General features: G+C 41.0%; 1 protein-coding gene across 3 annotated transcripts in view; it reads left to right on the top strand.

Moving 5' to 3' along the window:
• The window catches only part of ANO4 (anoctamin 4), a 221,227-nt gene that overhangs the window by 48,127 nt on the left and 152,311 nt on the right, over positions 1-20,789 (top strand). For all 3 annotated transcript variants that reach the window (XM_084639851.1, XM_084639850.1, XM_084639852.1), the window contains exons 3-4: positions 12,907-13,043; positions 18,868-19,026. In XM_084639851.1, coding sequence (XP_084495977.1) covers positions 12,907-13,043; positions 18,868-19,026 — 296 coding nt within the window. The remainder of the gene's footprint in view (positions 1-12,906; positions 13,044-18,867; positions 19,027-20,789) is intronic.

Genomic DNA, 20,789 nt, shown 5'->3' with positions numbered 1-20,789 from the left:
GAAAAGTTATTTACTTGTCCCCATAATATAAGAACTAGGGGCCACCAAATGAAATTAATGGGTATCAGGTTTAAAATAAATAAAAGGAAGTTCTTCTTCACTCAGCGCACAGTCAACCTGTGGAACTCCTTACCTGAGGAGGTTGTGAAGGCTAGGACTATAACAGAGTTTAAAAGAGAACTGGATAAATTCATGGGGGTTAAGTCCATTAATGGTTATTAGCCAGGATGGGTAAGGAATGGTGTCCCTAGCCTCTGTTTGTCAGAGCGTGGAGATGGATGGCAGGAGAGAGATCACTAGATCATTACTTGTTAAGTTCACTCCCTCTGGGGCACCTGGCATTGGCCACTGTCGTTAGACAGGATACTAGGCTGGATGGACCTTTGATCTGACCCAGTATGGCCATTCATTTATTCTTATGATATATATATACATACAGAGAACATGAAAAAATGGGGGTTGCCATACCAACTCTTAACGAGACCAGCCGATTAAGGTGGGCTATTATCAGCAGGAGGAAAAAAACTTTTGTAGTGATAATCAGGATGGCCCATTTCAAACAGTTGACAAGAAGGTGTGAGTAACACTAGGGGGAAAATTAGCATGGGGAAATAGAACTTAATTGATTGGTCTCGTTAAGAGTTGGTATGGCAATGCCCATTTTTTCATGTTCTCTGTATGTATATATATCTTCCTACTGTATTTTCCACTGCATACATCTGATGAAGTGGGCTTTAGCCCACGAAAGCTTATGCTCAAATAAATTTGTTAGTCTCTAAGGTGCCACAAGTACTCCTCGTTCTTTCTGCTGGTAGAGACTAACACGGCTACCACTCTGAAACCAGACATTTCAGAGTTATGGGTGACCTCCATTCCTGAGGTGTCCATAACTCTGAGGTTCTCCTGTATCATTGGAATGTTTATAATTTTTAAAATAAGCACACTAACCACTAACTGCGTATGTATTAACTTTTTAACTTTTAACCCACTTTTAGGTTCCCATAAAACACCGGCGCCCCTAGGCCTGTGCCTAGTGTGCCTAATTGGAAATCCAGCCCTGGATATAGCACAGTTAAACATTCTTGCTAGGTTGGTTGGCCTGATTGGTCTTTGTTTGCTACTTTTATTTTACATAGGCTGTGCAACAGAAGTAGCATTAGAATGGCTGTCACTGCTTTTAGCAACCACATTTTTGTTTGTTAACGTAAGTTTCCTGGGCATTTTCTTTCATTCTGTCTAACTTTTGTTAGCTGGGACATCACTGGTGGCTAGATTGCCGTGTATGATTGTTGAACAGGATTTTTCAATTTTTATTTCATTTTTTAATAGAAAGACTTTAGTGTAAAGCTGCTCTGTCTTTATTTTCCATTCTGCTGATCTTGTGCTGCTAGTCTCCTTTAGAGCGCAAAGTAAGAAAAAGTGTACAAAAGATATTAAAGATTTACAAGCCATTTCTAATGTTTCCTATCAGAATTCTCCACTTATGAACTCCAGCTCAAAATATATTCTCAATATTTTTAATAGGAAAGATTTCAGCTTATTCTGCCTTAAGACTAATTATTTCCCATATGCTCTTGTCCGTTGTTATACTCAGAATCTCTCTGAAATTGCCCTTTGCCAGTCAGACACAATCCAGAGATAACTACCTATAATGAACCTGGAAATGCTAAAACCACACCTTACAAAATTGGTCAGTTATGTTGTCTGGAGTGGCTCATGACCCATAAGTGCCAGCCTCAGGGCAGACTATTAAGAAGAAGGGCACAAACCCCACATTGGTTGTGTGTTCTATAATTAGATTTCACCAACCCAGTATCAAGTGTGAACTCAAGCACTATAATAGTCTTAATATGGAGTCACAGACAGTCAGTCCCCTTGGGCACTCCAGTCTATTTTGCCACACAGGCAAGCCTATCTTTGTGATAGATGGTCCCTTAAAACAAAAATGACAATAGTATTCAGGTTACTCCCAGTCCCAAAGGACCAGTCACTTACCCCAGGTCAATTGTACTTTAGATCACTCACCAAAGACAATGTTTGTAGCCAATCTCTGTAAAAAACAATCTAAAGATTTAATAACTAGGAAAAAGAAGCAAGAGATTATTTACAAGGTTAAAGCACGCAAACATACATACACACAAATGAGTTAGTCTTTGGTTCCAAAAAGTAATAGAAACTGCTGTAATGTACAAGCTCTATATGTCTTTTAGGCTAACCCAAGCTAAACGGCTTGGGGATCCCTTGCTTATGCTTAGAAATATTGCCCTCTCCAAATTCCAAGCAACACAGTGGTAATAATTTCTTCTTGACAGGGATTTTGATTCCATTCCCCCAGAGTTCAAGCCATGATGGGATGAGAGTTTGTGCACCTACCCTCTTCATGGGTGTGGCTGAAGCAATCAACAAAGTTTTGTCCACTGATGTTCCACAGTGGCTTGTCTAGTGTCTATAGGCCTTCTTTTGTTTGACAAGAGATGACACCTTTTGTGATAAACTGGTATTTCACACTTGGTAATACTTCTCTCCTGACAGTGCGGGTTTCTAAGTTTCATAACAAACACATCTATAGGTACAGAGCAAAACATGTAAATATTACCTTATTACATGGTATACAGGTATTGTAAGTGAGATTAATGTATTCAGCAGCTCACAAGCATTTCATAAAGTCCAAACACTAAACAAATCTCTCTAAATCTAATAACTATTTTAACAATACTAACATGTAGGTGAGCCAGTTGGTTTCCAGCCATGCATTTGTGGTGTAGGGATCTTGTCATGAGCTGGCACCTGATCTGCCAGCATCACAGGGGCCATACCGTATCCGAACTACACAAAACATTTAAACCAGCCAGAACCATCTGCAATTCACAAGAAGCATGCCAAATTACCCAGAACCACCTTTATTCTGTCGAAATTAATCTGCCTAGAATCTCAAGATCTTCTTAAAGCTGGAGTACTAAACAGAGGTGTTCTAAAGTATTTACTATAATATATTATTCTTTTAATCTTCTTTCAAAAAAATTCTCCATTCCCCATACTGTACTATTGAAGATGTGCAATGGAGAATGGAGAACTTTTAAAAAAAGAAGATTAAAAGTAGTAAAGGCTTCAAGTGTAGTTTCCTAGTTATTAAATTGAAAGGGGGAACTTGCTGTCCACAGGAAAGCAATCAGTTTATAAAAATATCTTGGACAATTGTATACCTCTGATTTGAGACCTCTAAGCTATTGACCCTGATGATTTGCTTCAAAATATTTACCTTTCTTTTATCACTGCTGCAAAGGGAAAAGTCTAGAAAAACCTGTTGCTGTTCAGAGTATTTCATATATGATGAAAATATGGAGGTTGGGGAAGCACCTTGTGGTATGGATTTCCAAGGATTTTTTTAAATCATTTTGATTTACTAATTTTTCCTCTCTAAGTTGGAAGTATTTTCTAACATCCAGGTAGATTTCTAAGAGAGACTTGTTTAATTTCTGATTATTTAATTGAAAATGAATCATGGAAAAATGGGTCCAGATTGTGGACATTGTAGACTGATCTCCTTACAGAAAGCAGATTGTAAAATTGTATCCAACACACTTGCTCAGAGTTTGAATCTTTCCATATCACAACAGGATCCTTGGCCATGACTAGGGCTCCTAGGTGCTTTAGTAATTCATATAAATAATAATTAATAATAATTGCCAGTGATGAATAACACATGAAAATACGAGGCATCAGCCAGAGTAAAACATCATCTGCTCACAATAACAAGCAATGGCTCCCATAAAGGAAAGGAGAAAGCAAACCACCAAAGAAAGACTTGAAAGATTTATGCAGAAATCAATGCGAGGACATTGGACAGTGGTGTAAAGAGCTGGAACGCATCAGTGATTGAAGATTTATTTATGGCTTTAGAAGGACACCTCAAAAGAGACAGAGGGCTTCATTATCAGTGCACAAAAACAGCCCTTAAGGCTTAATTACCTTTGAAACAGAATTGACCGACAAAACTGCTCCCCAAACTATAGACTGTGTTCCAAAAAGGAAGAGATGGTGGAGCATGTGTTGAGCACCGGCAGCAGCATAGCTGAGGGAGAATTTATGAAGAGACACAATGAAGAAGGAAGAGAAGGAAGGAGGATCCTGGGAACTACAGGCCAGTCAGCCTCACCTCGGTCCCCGGAAAAATCATGGAGCAGGTCCTCAAAGAATCAATCCTGAAGCACTTACATGAGAGGAAAGTGATCAGGAACAGTCAGCATGGATTCACCAAGGGAAGGTCATGCCTGACTAATCTAATCGCCTTCTATGATGAGATTACTGGTTCTGTGGATGAAGGGAAAGCAGTGGATGTATTGTTTCTTGACTTGAGCAAAGCTTTTGACACGGTCTCCCACAGTATTCTTGTCAACAAGTTAAAGAAGTATGGGCTGGATGAATGCACTATAAGGTGGGTAGAAAGTTGGCTAGATTGTCGGGCTCAACGGGTAGGGATCAATGGCTCCATGTCTAGTTGTCAGCCGGCGTCAAGTGGAGTGCCGCAGGGGTCGGTCCTGGGGCCGGTTTTTTTCAATATCTTCATAAATGATCTGGAGGATGGTATGGATTGCACTCTCAGCAAATTTGCAGATGATTCTAAACTGGGAGGAGTGGTAGATACGCTGGAGGGCAGGGATAGGATACAGAGGGACCTAGACAAATTGGAGGATTGTGCCAAAAGAAATCTGTTGAGGTTCAATAAGGATAAGTGCAGGGTCCTGCACTGAGGTCGGAAGAACCCAATGCACAGCTACAGATTAGGGACCGAATGGCTAGGCAGCAGCTCTGCGGAAAAGGACCTAGGGGTGACAGTGGACGAGAAGCTGGATATGAGACAGCAGTGTGCCCTTGTTGCCAAGAAGGCCACTGGCGTTTTGGGATGTATAAGTAGGGGCATAGCGAGCAGATCGAGGGACGTGATCGTTCCCCTCTATTCGACATTGGTGAGGCCTCATCTGGAGTACTGTGTCCAGTTTTGGGCCTCACACTACAAGAAGGATGTGGATAAATTGGAGAGAGTCCAGCGAAGGACAACAAAAATGATTAGGGGTCTGGAACACATGACTTATGAGGAGAGGCTGAGGGAACTGGGATTGTTTAGTCTGCAGAAGAGAAGAATGAGGGGGGATTTGATAGCTGCTTTCAACTACCTGAGAGGTGGTTCCAGAGAGGATGGTTCTAGACTATTCTCAGTGGTAGAAGAGTACAGGACAAGGAGTAATGGTCTCAAGTTGCAGTGGGGGAGGTTTAGGTTGGATATTAGGAAAAACTTTTTCACTAGGAGGGTGGTGAAACACTGGAATGCGTTACTTAGGGAGGTGGTAGAATCTCCTTCCTTAGAAGTTTTTAAGGTCAGGCTTGACAAAGCCCTGGCTGGGATGATTTAATTGGGGATTGGTCCTGTTTTGAGCAGGGGGTTGGACTAGATGACCTCCTGAGGTCCCTTCCAACCCTGATATTCTATGATTCTATGAATGAGGTTGCCAAGTGTCTGCTTTGAAGCCTCTGTGGCAAGTATGGATTTAACATCACAATCAATGAGCTCCAGAAGACAGCACTCTTAGGCACTGCAAGAATGTTAAGGAAAGTCAAAGGAGATAGAATGAATTTGAGCACCTAAAATGCAGGAAATCTGTGGCGTATTTAACAAAACTCCTGACTTCCCAGATCTGAAGAGTTGATGCGTGGTCAAGATTTATGGGTGACTCATGGTAAATTATAGATAGTAGCATTCCCCTTTTTATGCTTAAAGATCCTGCGTGTTGTGAAGGCTTTTTTTAAAAATCCCCATGATGAAATATTGCTGAATAATAATAATCGATATTTTTGTCAAAAAAGATGGTCTGAAGAAAATGAAATGGTTCACAAAAACATATGGATTTATTTGAAATTTCCTAGTGTTTGACAGTTTATTAGAACTATTTTGGTATAAGTTTAAAAAAATTTCCTGAAATTTCACACACAAAAGATCATGTTTCCACTTTAACTTGTCATTGGTGCACTCTAACTTGTTTGCTGACTGAGCTTTCTCACATGTTGCCATGTGGTGGTCTGGGATTGGATGGATGTGACTCAGAGGCCCATTGGTGGTTCACTACAGTAATCAATTCTTGTCAGACCTGACATCCTCACTACACCTAACACACTGTCATAATCTGTATCTAAAAGGTGTCATGTAAGGTATCATATACAAACTAGTAACATGCTGGTCCCAAAAATAATTGTGTGGTGTGTGTGCAAATAGTTAAAGATTTGCTAGAATTATGTTCTTAAAATGTGTTTGGCAAGCAATGCATAAGCCCAGTCTGCACTAGACAAAGGAATGTGTATTTGGTTGTCTGACCAGCTTGGTTATCAGGCAGAGAAAATGACGGTACATTTACATGCAAGATGAACAAAGCTGTCAGGAGAGTAGGAGGGGAAAGATGACCACTTAATCTCCTGGGGGAGTGGAACCTGGACTCCCAGCAAGCTTTCCTGTCTCTTGAAGCAGGGTCAATGAACTTTGGGAAGATATGAGGAAAAAGAAAGACAGATATTTTGGCATCCTTCACCTGAAAAAACAAAGGAACAGAGCACTTAGAGATCTGTGGAAGGGTCAGAGAATCTGGTCAGCCATGCTGAAAACAGACTTGGTGAGAAACACAGCTTTGAACCAGAGAGTCTAGTTTGTTAAATCAGGTTTTAGTTTTAGATGCATATTTTTACTTGTCTGCTTGTAATCCTTTCTACTTTAATTCCTTATACTCAACATCACCTAAACCTATGACTTTTAATTTAATAAACTAGTTTTACTTTTACTATAAACCAGTTCAGTGCTTTGAGTAAAACGTAATGTTTGTCAACCCCAGTTAAATTAAGGAGCTTCTGTTTACCAGTTTTTTAAAGGAACCACAAATTTACCCTCTGTGAGTGTTCCAGGAGAGGGCAGGACACTGCAGGGCAGACAGTTTTGGGAAAATTTGGAACTGGAGAGGGGGGTCTGGGGACAAGCTCCAAATAGTAACTGGGCAGTGTGACCTGAATGCTTGTAGGCTGGCTGTTGGTGTCAGGGCTGTGAGCAGTATAGTTATTTAAAGCATCCAGAGTTGCAGGGCAGGCGGTAACACAACCCCTTAGTGGTTTGAGTTGAACCCCAAAGCATCACATTGGGTGTACCCATAACTGGCTCAATTGACTCGCATGTCACAGAAGCTTTACTGTTTCTCTGTGTAGGATGGGGCTTGGTGCTTGAGGCTAGGATGGGATTCATTGTATGACCGACCATGTGCTTAGTCTGTCAACAAGCAGTTTGTTGAAGTACAGGTCCAGAAAAGAAGATGGAAACATTTGGGACATGTGTTAAGAATGAAACTAGGGTGTCTGCCATGCCAGGTATGCTATGGGGCAGCTGGAGGAACATGTGGAAGGGGCTGGCTGAAAGAATTCCTTGGTACTTAGAGATAAAAAACTTGTGCCTTCACAATACAGAGGACATGCAGAGAGAGGCCCAGGAAAAATAGGAATGGTGGGACCTTGTTTGTGCCCTAATGAAAGTTTGACGGTGCAGGAAGGATGCAGATTCGGTTCAGTGGAATGGATGAATTAGTTACTACTAGCAGCAGAGCGATGGGTACAAAAGAAGGCTTTAAAATACCACAAACATAGTTAAAATTGAGGAGCAGGGAGAGGAAACAACCAACTTTTTTGTTAAACATTTTTTTGAGAAATTTCATTTTTGATATTCAACAAGCCTTATGAAAAAAATGTTCTAAGAAACGTTAGAGCCACATATTCAGCATTGGAGACTGAAACTCAGTTTATCCATAGAATAGAAACACCATGCCCATAGCAATGTAAGGATCTCTACGTTCTCTCAATCAGCATGTTTATACCCTAACCTGAAGAGGGACATAGACACCTCTAGAGATGACAAGGGACTTCAGTATCTATAATTATTCTGTCTTTAGCCCTTTTGCTTAGGTTGCCAACCAGGATACCAATTATTATGGTGACAGATTTTTGTGACAGAAAATATTCTACTGAAGACTGTTTTGAAAGACATTGCAAACTAATATCACGTACGCCACTGAGCTGGATTTCAAAGTGACCCCAAAATAAGATTGTGTTTCATTACAAGTCCTCTGAGTCATCCAGTCTGTTTTAAACCAGTCTTTAAAAAAAGTAGCTAACTATCTATCTAGACCACCCAACTGTGTACCAGTTTGGAAACCATCCAAGTTGCAACTCTGTACATTATTAGCACTTAAGAAGCATATTATTCAATGTCCCAATGACCTCATCAGTGTTACAGGGGCAATTTTCATGGAAGGATGAACAGTTAGCTCATGAGTAAATTCTCTAGTGTGCTATGCTCCAACAATCTCTCCTTCAAAATCAGTCATGCATGTCTTCTTTCATCTCCCCTTGCTAAAAGATAGACTTACTTTGGATAACACATGGAAAGTCTCACTAACTCAGTCTCATATTCCTTTGAGATAGTATAATGAGGCATTGATAAAGTACAGGCTAGCATGGTCTGTCTTTAAGGGATCTCCTTCAACATTCCAGTACAGTGGAGCTACTGGTAATTCAAAATGATTGTCAGCCCCAAAAGTTCTTATTTTTAAGTATTGTGATGGATCCTCCTCAAGTTAACATGTGCAAAGACAGATTGTGATCAACATCCAAATTATTACTGAAGGAGGCAGAATTTTTTCAGGCAGCCTGCTTGAAGTGGAAGAAATAGTATCATGAATATGAATAGCATGTATTATCTTGCCTCAGCACTCTTACCCTGCTTCAAAAACTCCACCACTATGATTACCGACAGGAGGAAAAAAACATCCTTTATGTTGCTGAATATATAGACTTGTGGTGAGGCAGTGGGCAACTTTTTCTGCTGAGTCAGCATTGAACTAGTGCCGCAGTAGGTTGCTTTGGAGCACTATGTTGGTGGATGACACCCTCTTCTGGATGGAAAGCTACATCCTTAACCACCTGTCACTAAAGATGCCCCGGCACTTTTCACAAAAGTAGGATAAATGAATAATAAAAAATAACTATCATGGGGTGAGAAAGAAGAGAAACTAATAATATGTATGATTTCAGAGTAACAGCCATGTTAGTCTGTATTCGCAAAAAGAAAAGGAGTACTTGTGGCACCTTAGAGACTAACCAATTCATCGGATGCATACTGTGGAAAATACAGAAGATGTTTTTATAAACACAGACCATGAAAAAATGGGCGTTTATCACTACAAAAGGTTTTCTCTCCCCGACCCCACTCTCCTGCTGGTAATAGCTTATCTAAAGTGATCACTCTCCTTACAATGTGTATGATAATCAAGGTGGACCATTTCCAGCACAAATCCAGGTTTTCTCCCCCACCCCCCCACAAACCCACTCTCCTGTTGGTAGTAGCTTATCTAAAGTGATCACTCTCCTTACAATGTGTATGATAATCAAGGTGGGCCATTTCCAGCACAAATCCAGGGTTTAACAAGAACGTCTGAGCAACAGTGGGGGAGGGGGGAAGGAATAAACAAGGGGAAATAGGTTACTTTTTATAATGAATCAACCATTCCCAGTCTCTATTCAAGCTTAAGTTAATTGTATCCAATTTGCAAATTAATTCCAATTCAGCAGTCTCTCGTTGGAGTCTGTTTTCAAGTTTTTTTGTTGAAGGATAGTCACTTTGAGATCAGAAATCGAGTGACCAGGGAGATTGAAGTGCTCTCCGACTGGTTTTTGAATGTTATAATTCTTGATATCTGATTTGTGTCCAGTTTACCCAATGTACATGGCAGAGGGGCATTGCTGGCACATGATGGCATATATCACATTGGTAGATGTGCAGGTGAACGAGCCTCTGATAGTGTGGCTGATGTTATTAGGCCCTGTGATGGTGTCCCCTGAATAGATATGTGGGCACAGTTGGCAACGGGCTTTGTTGCAAGGATAGGTTCCTGGGTTAGTGGTTCTGTTGTGTGGTATGTGGTTGCTGGTGAGTATTCGCTTCAGGTTGGGGGGCTGTCTGTAGGCAAGGACTGGCCTGTCTCCCAAGATTTGTGAGAGTGTTGGGTCGTCCTTCAGGATAGGTTGTAGATCCTTGATAATGCGTTGGCGGTATTTTAGTTGGGGGCTGAAGGTGATGGCTAGTGGTGTTCTGTTATTTTCTTTGTTAGGCCTGTCCTGTAGTAGGTGACTTCTCCAACGCATTATCAAGGATCTACAACCTCACGAAAGCTTATGCTCAAATAAACTGATTAGTCTCTAAGGTGCCACAAGTACTCCTTTTCTTTTTAATAATATGTATGATTGTAAAAAAAAATTGTTTTAACCTTGGAAGATATTCAAATATAGTGGTGATAAATGGATATATAGGTAGGGTAAGTAAGATGCTCGATAAGACTATTGGACCTAATATCCTTGCTAAAGCAATCTGGGAGCTATGAGGGTGGAGGGTGCTATGTAAAACTAAATGATTACAGGACAAAGTGTTCAGTGTGAATTAAACATTGTATAATTCCTATGTGTGGTCACAAGAAGTATAGCTGAATAATGCAATATTTTACCTAATTTGTTAAACCATGAGCTTGGTACACGAGATGCAGTAGCTACTAGTCTGGCATAGAATGCCATGATAATTGCCTAATAGCAAAGCTTTATTGTTATGTCATCAAGATGGAAAGAGCAGTTGAAGACCCTAAAAGCTATGATTTTTCAATTCAAAATGAGGCAGTTTGTCTTGGTATATTATTCTAGTTTCCATAGTGGAGTCAATCTGATATGAGGAAAAGTTTGCGGGGGGATTGGGTTTGTTTGGTTTTTGGAATTTTTTAAAAGTGGCTTTATATGCAAAGCTGTTAGTCTGAAATGCAGCATTTATCATTTAAACCTACCTGCCCTAGTTTTATACTTGCAAAAAAGGAGCATAAATCTTTAACCTTTGGATAGGTTTTCAATAAAATCTCCTTATCCACATAAAGCCATTGGATATTAGATCAGCATAAACATGGATCCCCTGGTTCCTCTCCTTTCTTACCCCTCTCCTCCCCGGCTGTGCCCACCACATCAGCCCATCTGGCTTTCCCCTTTCATGACACACTGGTGTTCAGTAGTCTTGCACAGCCACTCAGCCAATGAGCACTCAGCAGAACCTCAGAGTTTAAGTAGTATAGGACATTTCACCTTTATTAGTACATCTATAGATAGTCCTCTGTGACCTTGTTTTACTGTAAATGATCATGAGAAGTGTGATATATCATTTACCGTGGGGTACCTGGTGGGAGGTTATCCAGCTATCCCGGAAGAAGGACAGGAGACACTTGATACTAATTTTAATCAGGCCACAACTTTATTATTAGATGTCTGGGACTACCCGCTGGATAAAAGTGTACAGTGCAAGCAAATCCATGTTCATTCAAATAACGACCCGAGGCTTCCACCAGCCCCTTTCATTTTCCATCCAGGTCCCGCAACCAACCTGTGGCTTGGACCTTACCATCCATCCACCCCTCATAAGTGGGTTAAGGTGGGCTATAGGAAAGGGAGGGTTGGCTCCCTGCCGTACCAATCATAGGAGCCCCAACCCCTCCACCCCATTCCATTAACCAGCATCTCCTTTTCAAATCCATTACCAGGCCATTTATCTGGTCACTGGATGCTTTCCCTATGGAGTACCTGCACTGGGCATCCGCCCCACACTTACAAAACAAGTTGAGACATATAGCCTAACCACTTTTCTCCTCACCATAATAGGTCCTCCCTGACACCCGCTGTGGAGGAGGCGAAAAAAACCCACTCCACCGAAGCCAATATGGTGGCGAGGGAAAAATTCCTTCCCAGCCACCCTACAAAGGAGCGAGTAGCACAATGCCCACAGCAGGTCCTAACCCAACCAGACTTTAGCACCTTGAGGGGAGGGAGAGTGGGTGCTCCCTTTCCTGCTCCATGGAAAATGGGCTTCCAATGTCCAGGGTTACACCTTTTAAAGACTTCTGCCCTCCCATTCCCAGGGGCTGAGTCAGTGCTGCAAAGCTGACCACTCCCCACCATTTTGCAGTAGTTACTCACCTCCTTCCCCATCCCTCCCATAAAGCACTACTTCCTTCCTCTGGCAAGCCCAGACAACGTTCCCCCCGCCCACTTCAGGTGCAGTGCAGTCATTTTCAGTCCTGATGAAACAATACAGTAATGCAAATAGAATGATTCCTGACCTCTCTTCAGACTGGATATAATATGTGGATTTAAATCACTGCTTCTCTCACAACCCTCTCAGTGGCATCAGACAGACCAATATACTGAGAGACAAGGTGGGTGAGGTGATATCTTTTATTGGACCAACTTCTGTTGGTGACAGAGACAAGCTTTTGAGCTTACACAGAGCTCTTCTTCAGGTCTGGGAAATGTACTCAGTGGATACATTGGTAAATACAAGGTGGAACAGATTGCACTGTGGTCATTCTCAACCCTCTGGCTGTGATACCTATGAGAATCTCTGCAACATGTAACAGGACACTTCAGAGAATATTAAAAAATGTTGCCTTTTTATTATAATACATTTTCAGAGGTCACTGTAATCCCAAAGGCAAGCCTTTAAACCAATTATCTGAAGAGAAGCCAGGAAATTAGCTAGTGTATCTTTTATTATGACAGATTTTTTTTTAATTTGCATCATAAAAGTATTAGTTTTCCTAAAGCTTTGTTGCCTGCTAATGAAGATATCATTGTGCTATCATACAACTGTTGATAACCACAACCCCTTAAAATTTTAAACCAAAAGGTATTTATCTCATAACAAGCAAAAGTACAATATTTGGTTATTATAATGTATTATTTTCAGTGCCTCTTTTCAGTTTTAGTTTGAAACTCTATTTTTGGTTTTGTTTTTGCTTGTAGTAGCCAAGGACGTGAACATTTTTTTTGATGAGTTAGAAGAAGTAAACAGCCCTTGCAAAGATAATGACTCTCTTCTTCACCATGGTAATTTGACCAGTACTTCAGATGATGCCAGCAGATTGGAAACAGTTGGAGAGGTAAGAGCCAATAGACTAAGCCATACAGGGAATAAATGTAATTTTTTGAAAGGCTTATTCACTGCAGGCCCACTCTTATCCAATCCTGTGATCGTGTGTGTGGGCCCTTAAAAATGACCTCTGCTCTAAAATCATAACATGGAAATATAAAATCTTTTGGGTTCAGAATCCCTTAATCATTCTTGGGGCCCTTCTGTGAACCCTCTCCGATTTATCAACATCCTTCTCGAATGGTTGATGCTACAACTGGACACAGTATTCCAGTAGTGATTGCACCAGTATGTTATTGGTTCATCTGGCCTATCAATGTGTCACTGCATTAATCCTGAGGGACTGGAATGATCTCATGCATTTGTGATAGACAGCACTGGCTACCAGACATGGGACATATGTCACCATCCACTGGGTAGTGCAGAGAAGAACAAATCTGATCATGCAAAATGGTGGTAAGTAGTATGTACAGAGATGGGAGTTGTGGCTTTGCAGCATACAATTCCCCTCCTTCCCATGCACGGCTTGCAACATTAACTTCCTCTTAGTGACTTCTTGCTTCCTCAGGGCTGGGGTCCACTAGACAGAGAACTGAGGATCAGGCAGTTTGTGCATTAGGCCACAATCCACTGGGCTGAGCAACTCTGTTCCCAGAGATCTGTCTCAAATGCAGTTTTTCGCTTATACCACCAGTGGTGTGTCCAGTAGGGGAAGACTAGTCAGATCTTCAGTGGAATAGGAGTAAGTAAAGCCAAAATTTTTCAAAGTGGGAGCACAAAGCTTAGGCCCCATAATCATAGAATCATAGAATATCAGGGTTGGAAGGGACCTCAGGAGGTCATCTAGTCCAACCCCCTGCTCAAAGCAGGACCAATCCCCAATTAAATTATCCCAGCCAGGGCTTTGTCAAGCCTGACCTTAAAAACTTCTAAGGAAGGAGATTCTACCACCTCCCTAGGTAACGCATTCCAGTGTTTCACCACCCTCCTAGTGAAAAAGTTTTTCCTAATATCCAACCTAAACCTCCCCCACTGCAACTTGAGACCATTACGCCTTGTCCTGTCCTCTTCTACCACTGAGAATAGTCTAGAACCATCCTCTCTGGAACCACCTCTCAGGTAGTTGAAAGCAGCTATCAAATCCCCCCTCATTCTTCTCTTCTGCAGACTAAACAATCCCAGTTCCCTCAGCCTCTCCTCATAAGTCATGCTAAATAATTCATATTTAGGCATGAAAAAAAATAAGTGGCCTGACTTTTAAATGATCTGAGCACCTACAACTCGCAGTGGTTGCCCATTCAACCTTAATTCACCCCTTGACCCCTCCACCTTGGGCATATGCATTATATTTTTAATTACATGATCACATACTATTTTTTCCACAGTATCCCGGCCTCATTCAATGTACAAAATGGGCATGCAAAATGAGTTGCAAATGGTTTCACTGCAGTTACAAAAGACAGCTATAGATCTGTCACTTCCTAATCTTTGAGTGCTTGATTTTGAAGCCTAAATAGCATTATTTTAACATAGGTTTTTTCCTATGTCATTATTATTTATACTACACTACCGCCAAAAATGTGGTAGGCCCTATACAGACACATCAGAAGATGCAGCTCCTGCTCCAAAGAATTTACAACCTAAAAAGTAGTGACGGAAAACTATATACATGAAAAACATAGTCCCTCTTCAGACCATAACTGTACTTGAGTGCACATATTCCTGCTTATTCTTCTTTCCTATAGTCATAATCCTTAGTGGCATTACAAGTTATTCTCCAGCTACCAAACATAAAGTCACATACAGAGGATTATGATTTCAGGTGGGAATAAGCAACAAGAGCAGATGAGCTCTTTAGACCCAAAGATCCTATTTTCATACAAATGTCCCTCGTAATGAAAAACGAAGGACCAAAAGATATGGGAAATATGATAAAGCAAATCTGCTTTTAAGTGAAAGGTGCTTCAGCGTTTCTCATGGTGAATTGACTGCTCTTTAAAAGGAAGTGCAGGTAAGCAGCTTTAAAATTCCCTTGTCTTCCTACTCATATTTCTATTAAAGTCCTATTCAACTTTCTACTGTGATTACCGCCATGAAGTGTATTCTGACACTAGAGGGCCATAGATTTTGAGCATATCTTTGACACACATACTATATAGACTCTGTGTGTTTGTCTCTGTATGTTTATGGAACCCAACAGTGGGTCCTGCGAACATGCAGTACTAATACATTCTCAGCAAAATGAGTTGCAGCTATATAAATGTGTAGGTTATAAATGAGGCTGACAAGACAGCAAGAAACTCCATCAAGAAGTGTTAGTCTTTTTTTTAAAACCAAAATGGCCTGAATTGGATGGGACAGTTTCACACTTTCACGGGAATGCCATTGTCATGGGCAGTCATATTAAGGGAAGTAGAAGGATATATCTCAGGTAGTTAGGGCCAGTCTCAGAGGTAGGTTTTTAATATCAGAACAGAGACTTTGAATTGAACTCTATATTAATTGCAGAACCAGTGCAGTAACTGGTGCACTGGAATGATGCATTCCTGGCAACCTGTGTTGTTAAGCAGATGGCTGCTGCACTGGATTTTGCTCCACCCCCAATATCAAAGCAATAACTCTCAGTTTAATTTTAAGATTTCAGAAAAAAGCCTAAGTCAAAGGTGTTATCAGAATGTGCGCGTGTGCGCACATGCAATTTGGAGTGTGTGTACCTGAGGTTATGTAACCAGAAGAATCCAAAGATAGACCAGGGAAAATGGGGCAAAATACTGACTGTTTGCTTAAGAAACATTTAAAGAAAAGCCAGTTGTATTCTGAGGAGTTACGTCAGAGTCAGAGACTAAATTCAATCATTAAAATGGGAAACAGAGGGAACTTCAATCTGGCTTTAAACATAAATCTGAATTTAACCTGTACTATGGAGTCACTATGGACACCTCCACAATATACATAAGATCACTGGGGCAGATCCTGTGCTGTACCTCCTGGACACGCAGCACAGAACCCACAGCCCAGGGGGAGAGGGGACAAAGGTGGCTTGCCTTTGAGCCACTTGTGTGTCCTCTGTATTTCCAGGTTCTACTTTAACTTACAGTGGTCTCCCAAGGGCTGCATATAGGGAATGGAGAAGGGACCACAATCAGCCCCATTGTTTTTAAAGACTTTGCTTTACCTTTCATTTACTTAAATATCCCCTTGCTTTTTTTCCCCTCCCCCCCAAAGTCGCAGTTTTATAGGGAAAGTTAAGCAATATGTTTTCCTGAATTATTTTCATATTTAATGCTCTGCAGAATCTTTCCCTAGTGTATTTGCTGATGTCATTTATCAGTACTATATACAATATAGATACAAATGGTCTCTCATCATTTCCTAATGCTTTTAAACATTTTTCTTGCCTTCTTTTTTACTTGACAAACCTTACATACTGTACCAACTCTGCACCTGGCAGGCATTGTGAAGTCAATATTTTAATGAGCGGTTCTTTCAAAAATTCCTCTCTTTTAGCCTGCAGCGAGCCTAGTGTCCCAAGGCTAAGGGCCATGTGGAACCTTCTCATTTGCTTTCACATTTAAACTAAGATGCTTTCTCATAACCAGAACCAAGGAGGCAAACACCAAGCACCCTAGTTGGGAATATTTATCCTTTTTTGCCTGCAAGATACATTTATTATATTGATCGTGCACAGTGTTCAGACTGCGCCATTTAAAATGGGAGACAGTTCTCCTCTGGGAAAATGGTCTGAAAATGCCTGACAGTGCATTTGAAAGGCAGAATATTTGATTTTTAAGAAGGTTTTTTTTTATTTAATCAGCCACAGGGTTTAGTTTATTTCTGGCAGGGATGGTTTGCCAGTATCCAGATAGAGGGCGACTCATCACAGACAGGAAACTACCTCAATTGTCTCTTCAGTTTGGCTGTGGAATGTTAACAGGAGGGCTCCTGCGAGCTCTTCTCCACCACTCCACTCTCTCTGCTCATTCCAATGGCTGAAGAGTTTTGTTATTTCAGTGTGTAACACTGCTTATGTCAGGCTCTAAGCACTTTAACATTTCTTTTAAAAAAAATCCCTCAAAACACATTTACAACCTCCACACTTTGAGCAACATACCCCATCTACACAAAAGCATAAACCTACCAGCTGACAGGGGTGGTACTGCAGACTATGGGGTGTGTGTGTGAAAGTGTGTATTATATAATATAGAGAGAAACAGAGAGAGAGAGAGAGAGAGAGAGAGGTGGTGGTAAAAAGTGTGAGGGATAAAAGGCAAGCTTCTCCTCCACACTGACCTGACTTTAAAAGAGACTGGTTTCCTGGTTTATTAGATTTTTGGAAAGGAATCAGTCTCTGCTGATCTCTGTTTACTAAAGCAAAAAAAAAAAAAGTTAAATCTGTTTGCTTGTTGCAAGGGTAGCAAATTCTTGAACAGATCCATTATTTATAGGTAATAGTCAAGAAGTAGTGTTTTCTTTAGCTGTTGATAAAGATAGACTGTGAGTTATTTCCAGTCTGGTAAATGCAGTCAGAAGGTATGTTCACTAGTTCCATAGTGTTCTAAAGTTAATCTAGTGGGACTATGCTGGGATGGAAACAGAACTTTTGTGTCTTTGTCATGGGGGTCACTCACCAGCATAGTGCCTTCTGCTGGCCATCTCAGGGATTAGCTCTCTCAGCCGCTGCACCCTCTCCTGGTGGTGCCTCTCCTGTTGTCATCCTCACTTGCAGACCCACAGTGTCCTGTTCATGACTCGGCCCTCCAGCCATGCCACCATCCATGTTTTCCCTCTTCTGGGGCTGGGGGGGGGAAGAAGTATCTCCGAGTTCTACAGTCCAGCCACTTCCCCAGAGGCAAGTGGGAGGGTCCTGGGCCTGCCCATTACTCTGGTTCCCAGCCCAGGATCTGTAGATAGCAGCTTCCTGCTGCCTCTCCTTAACTTCTCCACCAGTGCTGCTTAAGTTCCCAGGGCCACTTCTCTATGGCCCCAGCACATTCTTCACCCTCTTCTCAGGGCCTCCGGCCCGCAAGTCCCAGCAGCCAGCAGCTCCGTTTTGCTCCCCAGGTCCCTGCCACTACTACAAGGCACCCAGTTCTCCTCCTTGAGCTCCAGAGAGTAACTGCCCCTGCTCTGCCCTGTGGTTCTTCTTCTATGGGCCTCCTGAGCCCAGATTGGCTGCTCTTGCAGCCTTTCTTCCTATGGGCTGCTTCCCATGCAGCCTCCCTAGGGCTCTATAGACCCCATGCATGCCAATGTGGGCAGATGCCTCATCACAGTCCTCTTCTGCCACCTGTGGAGTGCTACTGAAGCTGTTGCTGCCATACAGGGGACCTGCCAGCCAGGGGTGAGTTATGCTTAACACAGTGGGTCATAATCACCATCACATTGAAATGCTTCCAGTTCTTTTACTTTGTTCGTATGCGGATATTTTGGTACATTAAACTCTTAGTCTTCAGCTTTTGTTTCAGAATAACTCCATCTTTTACTTAATTTTATATGTTAAAAGTTCCTGTCAGACTTCAAGTGACATAAAATCTCCCTTTGTCTCCCTTTCCTCCTGACTTTAAAGCTTGCCTAACGAGGCATACTAGTTTTCAATCTGGGAGGTCAGTACCCCTTCTGCTTAAGCAGAGATCATCAAATCCAGACGTATTTGTGTATGGGATGCTAGACAAAGCTATCAATCTTACGAAACATCACACACAAAGCACTTAAAGACTTCTCCTAATTGCTTACCAGTCAAGCCTTTTATATTGAATCTCACTGAAATTTGTAGCTCCTTAGGTTCAAATGGTGATAGTCAAATATGCTTTGATAATTTTTTTTGCTCTTCACAGGGAGTACCTGATAAAAACAAATCCAATGGGCTATATTTTAGGGATGGAAAATGCCGGATTGATTACATTCTGGTGTACAGAAAATCTAGCCCACAGACAGAGAAGAGAGAGGTATTTGAAAGAAATATCAGAGCAGAAGGACTACAAATGGAGAAAGAGGTAAGAGAATTTTTATGAAAATTTTAAAATATAAAACTCTATAGATTAGTAGGGCCTGATTCTCATTTACTCTAAGGCAGTGATATTCACACTGAGGCTTAGGAGCCGCAAGTGGCTCCTTAATGTGTTTCCTGTGACTCTTTGCAAGACATGATATGTCAAACCACTGTCTGATTTAATTATTAACCAATCAGGATGCTTTTACTATTTTATTAACCAATTGTAGAATACTTGGTCATTTTGCTGTGAGAATAATAGATATATAGTAAATGAAACAGTGAATTCACACTACTTTGGCTCTTTTGGGTAATGTTGATCTCTAATTTGGTTCTTGAGCCATTGAGGTCTGAGTATCACTGTTCAAAGGCCTCTTTACACTGCCCTGGCAGAGGAAAGGGGTCTTAAAGTGGGTGTCAATATACAGAGCAGTGTAAATGGGTCCTAGTGTAAATGAGAATCAGACCCACAGATTTTAAGGCCAGAATGAAACACTAAGATCATCTTGTCTGATCTCTAGCATTACACAGAATATAGAATTTCATACAGTGACCCCTGAAGTTGAGGGAATAATTCTTCCCTACCATATAAGTGAACACTATCAAGCCTTCAACTGTATTTATTTTAGCAGGGGCAAAGCTTATAAACGTCATACATGGGTAAGTGGCTTAGTAACATGAGGAACATACTTAAACATGTCTCTTCAGATGTGCACATTTTCTGCCCATCCCCCTCTCCTTTTTACACTTATGAATAAGTTAGTGTGCATGGAGGGGGCTTGAGTCTCAGTGCCAGTCATTGTGAAGGACTATAACTAGTACTTAACCTTACTTGTGTCTCATGTACTCTCGCTTGTACTGAAGTGTAATGTTTGCTATTATCATACCATACAAGGATTTATAGATTCAAGGCCTTCCTGAACTACCTACCATGTGTCTGTTTATCTACCTGTCTTTATACACTGTCCCACTGATTTTTAAAATGCATGTTATCAACCATATGCCTGTAGTTCTTCTGCACATGCCCTTGAACAGCACACTTCCTATCAGAATGCTAACTGGGGGAAAATGGCAGGCCTTTCTCTTTGAAAGGAATGAAAATTTTATACCTATCTGCCTTCCTTTTAACATTTTTTTCTGATGGAACGTAGATATTGTATAGTGGTTACCATTAGAATATCAACATTTACCAGTAGCTACTACATCAAGGTATCTTGGAAATAACCTTCATGTCACAACCGTAGTTTAATGACAGTGTGTTTATTACATAGGTTTCTTGCTTGTACTCACAATCCCCTGTTTCACAGAAGAAATTCAACATCATGTTAACTTGTTATTGGCTAATACAGAAGTATGTGGCTGTTCAGCCCCAGATCACAAAATCTGATCTTTCATAAAATAAAGTCAATCACAAACATGTGAAAATATTTTTTGTAGCGTATTAAGTTTTATCAAAGCAGAAGATGAACATGGAATTAATCCTGCCTGTTGATCTGTCTGTCAAATAGTTCTATTTTGAATAACTGTTTTATTTTGAGAAATTTGAAACAGGCTTTTGGATTTATTATGGTACTGAGACCAATGGTGAAAGCTACGAAGGCACTATCTTTTCTGTATTATGGACCTTAAATGCAGCATTTTGCATGGGAAACTTTTGAAGTATTTGTCTTTAAGGTACTTGATATCAACTTTTGAGGTTCTCTCTCTGGTGGCTATACAGTTGTCTTCTTTCAAGTCAATGTGCCTTTATTGGCATTTGCTCTTTTA

Source organism: Lepidochelys olivacea, assembly GCF_965140295.1.
Source record: "Lepidochelys olivacea isolate rLepOli2 genome assembly, chromosome: 1".
Lineage (NCBI taxonomy): Eukaryota > Metazoa > Chordata > Testudines > Cheloniidae > Lepidochelys > Lepidochelys olivacea.
This window is presented reverse-complemented; position numbering and strand designations above follow the sequence as displayed.